Genomic DNA, 6468 nt, shown 5'->3' with positions numbered 1-6468 from the left:
TGGGTTTTAGGAGACAATCTGGAATTTAGTCTGTTTTCTCATTATTAGCCACCCTGACCAGTTTCCTTTGGGTCTGGGAGCCAGCCCAGAAGTTGAGCCACCAGACCCCATTCTTCAGGGTTCTGTGGTTTAAGGGTCACGTTTTCTAATTGCTCCCTCAAAACCTAATCCTAAACTCTTCATGTTTTCTCATAATTTTATTAACACTGTTGACAAAATTGTATATAGACACACATGGGGTAATCCTAATTGTCATCACCACAACCTAAAGCTAATCTCTGACCCTGACCTAACTACTCCCCAATTTCTCATAACTTTATTTTTGCTTTAAAATGTTATGTTTAATTGAATATCGGAGCTCTTATAGAAAGTAACAGGTTAAGAAATGAATTCATTTACTGCCACTGATCAGTGTATGCCTAGCATATAAACAAGCAATTACAAGACCTCCATGCATGTGCATTTTTACATGATACAACAAATATTGTGAGATGGAACGGTAAATAAGCTTTGTACTTCTACAGAGAATTGCTGAGTGAAATAGCTGCTGAAAATAATAGGTGCTGCAATTAAACTTCGCGGCACCGTGATGGCACTGGGATTTGTTGAGCCCAGTTCTGTGCAGTTAGGGCAAGTAAATCCCTACATCTGCTGCTACAGGTATAACTTGAGCCTTGTGTGTTGCCCTGACCAGTGTAAAAAGCAGGGTGGATCTCCCATGTAGCTGTCACCACCTCCCTTAACTACAAACATTTTTACCCACGTAAGTACCATCAAGTCACAACTGACTGGTGGCAACCCCAGCAGGGGGCTTTCAAGGCTATTCATTTATTTATTTTATTTCCATTTGTTACCTCGCTCTCCCCGGCCAAAGCCAGGGGAGTAGCAGAGGTGGTCATCCATGGCCTTCTGCAGAGCCTTCCTTGGTTGTCTCCCTTCCAAGTACAGACCCTGCTTGGCTTCCGAGATCTCACAAGAGTGGGGTATACTTCTCACAAGTATTTTTAGAGTGCTGTTAACATGCAAAGTACTTTAAAGTGTTGTTTATCCCCACAGTGAGGCAGTGAAATAGGCTGCAGTAACATCTGTCCTACACGTTTATTGTTGGGTGTACTCTGATTATGTTGGTGCTTTTAGCACTTGTGGAGAAAAGGGGGCTGTGTGAAAGAGAATGGAGATGGGTATTTTGGGAGTGAAAGGTCTTAGGCCCACATAACCACAGTCATCCGAAGAAGAACTGGTGCTGCTTCCGCGACATTTGTAATTGACTGAAGATGTTGGCCACATTTTAAAAACTTGTTGAACACACTCAGTTTGCAGGCCTTGGAGATGTGTCAATATCTGAAGATATTCCAGTGGAAGGAGAAATCACCGTGCCTGTGGGATCTCGTTCCCCTGATGAAGACTACTCCACACTGGACGAGCCAGTTAAAGACACCATTGTGAGTAGGCTAGAAGTTATCAGTCAAAGAGGCATACCGAAGACTGGCTCTCTGTAAGTCCCCCAGGGTGCTTGGCAATACACACTCTCCTTTGGGAGATTTAGTTAGATGGCGTGGCTTTCAGGGTATTTCCGGGTAAGCATTTTGGGTTCAGTATCCAGTTTTCACAGGGAGATTGTACTAGTAATGTCCCTGCAGCAAGGCTGGAAAGCTGCTAATGCTTTGACATCATGTTTCAGGCTTGAACAGTGTGGTAATTTGGAACGTAAAATAAACGTTCAGGCCCACATGTTGATGCTGTAGGATTCAGTAAAAGGAAAAATATACCATATTTTATAGGATGCATAATGTCATTGTGGCGTACATTTTATCCAAATGTTCTTTTTTTATTGAAAACCTATGCTGTGGAGTAATACAGATAACTTCTTAAACTTTTCAGATGCGAGATCTGAAAGCGGTTGGAAAGAAATTTGTCCATGTCATGTATCCTAAAAAGAGCAGCGCCCTTCTAAGAGACTGTATGTACCGCAGGAGTTTCAAAATCTTGAAAACTGCAGCAGTAAATTGAAAGCAGTAAATTGATTAATTAAATGAAAATCAGAAAAAAGATTCTGCAATGTTTCAAGATAAAGAATGAAAAGTGAATTTTTGATTTGGGTTAAAAGTGGTAATATATTGATCTTATGCGACATACAGGGCAGGGGGGTGTAATGCTGGGAAGGCCGTTCTGTGCAGGCGGGTCTATGGTTGGTCTCACATTGGACTGTTGCCGTTTTCTTTCAGGGGACTTATGGGGACCTTTAATCCTGTGTGTCTTGCTTGCACTGTAAGTACTTGTTGTTTTACTTGTTCTGGGGGGGGGGGGAGTTGCCCTGGGTGTAGCAGCTCTAGGAGTAAATGTAAACTTCACATTCCAGTTGGGAGCAGTTGTTTTTGCATCGCTTGTGTGCTCATGGCACACTTTTTTGTAAAAGAAACATCCTGCTCTTTGATCTGCCTGTGCACGATGTGGGTTTGTTTGTGCAACAACGATTATTTTGCTTTCAGGAGTGTGTTGTGGTTTATATGCCAATAGAGCAGCATTTTGAGCAACAATGTGAGTACTGCCATATTAACTCATCATCACAGAACAACCACATCAGATTCCCTTATTCAGGAGGTTTGGCGTATAGCAGACCAAAAGCTTCCAAGTCTGAGCTTTCAGGATTCTTGTAGGCTTAATTCAGGGCAATCCCATTTCAGTTTGCTGCTCAGCAGGGATTCCCTGCGTTCTTAATTGGATGGAGAATTTCTGGGAACTTTATCAGCCTGTTTTTATGGAAGAGAGGGGTATTCATGGCTACTAGTAAAAATGGATATTAGTCATGATGCATACCTATTCTCTCCAGGATTATTATCTTAGCTGCTGTAGAACACAGGCAGGATAATGCGGCTGCAGTCATCTTGTGTGTGGACTTCCTAGAGGTACCTGGTTGGCCTCTGTGTGATCAGACTGCTGGACTTGATGGATCTTGGTCTGATCCAGCATGGCTGTTCTTACATTCTGTTTTGTTCTTCTCTGCCTTAGAATGCTTCAGGGAAGATCGGCAGACAGTACAGAAGACAAAGGCCCTCAGTTCGCGGAAGTCTTCGTTATCATTTGGTTTGGTGCCGTTGTCATAACTCTAAATTCCAAGTTGCTTGGAGGAACTATGTGAGTTCTTTTTTTTAGTGGAAATAACTGTAGTGCAATGGTTCTTAACATTTTTTTGGGTTACAGATCCTTCTGAGAATTTGATGAAAGCTATGGAGCCTGTTTGCCAGAAAAATGCTCATAAACAGATACTTAAATTTTTTTTCATAACAATTTATTTTAATTAACGGCCACTTCCTGAAAAAAATGAAATAAATCCAAATTGTGCAAATAAAACAAAAAGTAAACTTCGGTTCTGCTGAAAAGTAAATTTCAATGAGAACTCTGCCGTTTGGCTTGAACAAGAAGTGGAAATTGCGCCGTGGTCTTTGATGTGGCAACGTGCGTGTCATCTTTGACATCCAGTCAGTTTTCACTTGTTGTTTTGATGGCAACAAGTGCTGAAAACCCTGACCCAAAAAGATATGTAGTAGCATATTAACAATTTTATAGTAGCTAATCTAGAACATAAAAAATATTAAACAAACACTTGCAAAGACTAAGTTTTTACCTTAAAATTTACCAAGACCCAATGTTAACAAAGACAAGGTGTCCATAATTACAATGGCAAGGTATGTTTCTTACCAAAAGGAAAATTCTAGGCAACTTAACATGGTAACACTGACAACTGTATGTTATCTGGTTGTGTACAGTAGCATCCCATGCCTCCCTAATATTTGTTTGGGGTGAAATAATAACATGATGTGACATAAAGAAGAATTTTTTCACAAAGACAATTTTCAAAGTAACAGGAAGGAAATTAAAGAAAAATATCAATTTTTTTAGCCCAGTTCATGGAGCCTGTGAAGCCCATCCCTGGTTAAAATCCTCTGCCCTAGTGGGATTTTCTTCGTGGAAAAGACTATTCAGTTGTTTAAAGTACTTTCACCCCACTCAGTTTGAAACGCACAAGGTAATTATAGGACTAGGTAGAAACTTTAATCACTCTGTAGGATTGTTTTTAAACAGTTCTTCATTGTATGCTTTGGAGCCAGTAAAATATCACAATCTTTTACTTTACAGTAAAGGATCACAATCCACCCCTAGATTTATAGCCCAGCATGGGAGTTGACCCATGTCTTCCTGGTCCTAGAATAGCACTCTCAAAACTGGCTTTCTTCACATTTTTGAGAGTGCTGTTCTAGAAGCAGGAAGATATGGGTCAACTCCCATGCTGGGCTATAAATCTGGGGGTGGAGGGATGACATAACACATGTCCTCGAAGAAAAGGTGATTAAAATGGAATAAATAATAATATGCCCCTTCGTGCCACAGCATTTCAGGTGGCTTGGGATGGGGGGCAGCATTTGAAAAACAGACACATTGCAAATCTCCCTTGGTGTTGAAAATGTGTGGATTGGCTCTTGAGAAAAGGGACCAGGCACTCTTAAAATTTAAATGGCTTGCAGGTTCATTTGTAGAGGGAAGAAAAATGTCTTCATTCCTCCTGGATTTTGTATGTAACCTGTAATTATATTTGCAGATAGTACTGTACCTGAATTTCATGACTATGAACGGCTTAGTGGCAGATGGGCTCACATTGACTGTGGAACCCAGCCAGTTCTGATGGTCAGAGTCTGCTTCTGACCTCTGGACCACTGTCTGCTGCCCCAGATAACACCGCATTTGCCCAGCCCCTGCATCTGCCCACAGCCCGGGCACTAAACCTCTTTCTCTCGGGCAGATCATTCTTTCAGAGCCTGTGTGTCCTGGGCTACTGCATCCTGCCATTGACAGTAGCTCTGCTGGTGTGCAGACTGGTACTTCTAGCAAATTCTGGAACCGTCGGCTTCATTGTACGCCTTTTGGTGGTGATGGCGATGTTTGGCTGGTCAACATTAGGTAAGGCTGAGGTGGGTGGTAGCTTAGGCCAGCCTGCATTCCACTTATGCACACGCACTCTTACGGCCTCATTGATTTCAGCAGAACTTCAGCGTGCATACCCTTGCATGCTGGCAAGAAAGACTCCACCTGCAAATCATACTTTCAAGGTCTTGTGCTGGGAACCTCATTTGTGGGGATGGATAACAGCGCTTTTGACTCCCAAAGGACAGGTTTTACTTGTTTCATTATCCAGGGAAGGATGAGGCTAGATTTCCAGTCTGATTGCTTACATTGGCTTCGCCAGTTGGAACCAGGTTTGACCAGCATTTGGTGGTCTTTGCTGGTTTTCAGTAGATTTCCCACATGGAAGTGACTTTACTGAACACCTACAACATGCTGACCCTTGCATGAGAGTATCTCTCCTGTTCCTCATTCCTCATATAGGCCTGAGTCCTGCTTTCTCCAGGTAACTTTCCGAACCTGATTCCACCCTGTTTGAAAGGAGTCCTTGATGTCTAGGAGGGAGCTGCTGTTAGTGCTGCATTCTGAGGAGGAGCATTTTGTGCGCTTTTCTCTCTGGAGTGTCAGATACCCGTGGTTGTGAACTGAACACCACCTTTCCATTTGCTAAGCTTGTTTGTGTGAGTGAGGAATGATTAATTAACATGAGTAGTGGTAATTGTGGCCAAAGCACTAGAAAGAAAAGTTTTTTCCCTTATAAGAAAGTACATTTTCTTGACTTTAGCTTAATCTTTTTAGATGTTTATATGACTAATGCTTTATTTAAATATTTTTACATTTAAAAACAAATTGTAGATTTATGGATGATAGCGGGTTAGCTCTTGCAGCCCGAGTTTCTCTGAGATGACATCTGCTCTCTTCCCGGGGAATACAGAAAATCTTTCCAGGGAGCAAGGGCATCATTGGGGTGGGCAGTGGTCATCTGAATGCCAAGAAAACCCCAATTTCAATTCAGCTTTTGTGTCTGGGATTGGCTTTGCTGCTGCACCTTTTAAGAACTGGCGTTCTGTCTTGTTTCTTTCCTTCTAGCCTCCACAGCCTTCCTGGCAGACAGTCAGCCCCCGAATCGGAAGGCGCTTGTTGTGTACCCCATCTTCCTGTTCTATTTCATCATCAGCTGGATGATCCTCACCTTCGCACCTTAGGGAGGCCTAAGGAGCCAAGACTGCAGAACTGGGACAGTGGTTTTGTGACCGTTGCACTTGGTGGTTGGCTCTGTCCTCAGGCTTTCCTCTAAATGATGTATATAATATGTGTTGTGGGAAGGCAGACAAGTTTGGGCATAAAGCCAGGGAGGCCAGCAAATGGTTGCTTGCACATACCTTGTTCTCCTGTGGAGCAGTTTCCTGAGTGGTGCTGACATCTCCCTGCACAGCTTTTATTTTGTCCTCCTCCTATGGCAAATGCCCGCCAGGGGGGCGTGCCTGCCCCATTTGAAGTCCGCTGTCACTTTGGAACAGTTTAAGAGAATCCTGTCTTGGGCCAATGAAGAATGTCGATAAAGGAAGA

General features: G+C 42.7%; 1 protein-coding gene across 1 annotated transcript; it reads left to right on the top strand.

The window, feature by feature from the left end:
• Positions 1-1298: 1298 nt before the first annotated feature.
• Positions 1299-6158, top strand: YIPF6 (Yip1 domain family member 6; the record flags this gene model as incomplete). The annotated part of the gene is made up of 6 exons (XM_056859721.1): positions 1299-1442; positions 1882-1960; positions 2226-2268; positions 3010-3135; positions 4799-4956; positions 5989-6158. Coding segments are annotated over 6 exons (666 nt in total), but the record flags the coding sequence as incomplete, so codon positions are not given.
• Positions 6159-6468: the final 310 nt, after the last annotated feature.

Source organism: Euleptes europaea, chromosome 13, assembly GCF_029931775.1.
Source record: "Euleptes europaea isolate rEulEur1 chromosome 13, rEulEur1.hap1, whole genome shotgun sequence".
NCBI lineage: Eukaryota > Metazoa > Chordata > Lepidosauria > Squamata > Sphaerodactylidae > Euleptes > Euleptes europaea.
Note: the sequence above shows the minus strand (reverse complement) of the source record. Positions and strands in the feature narration are given on the sequence as shown.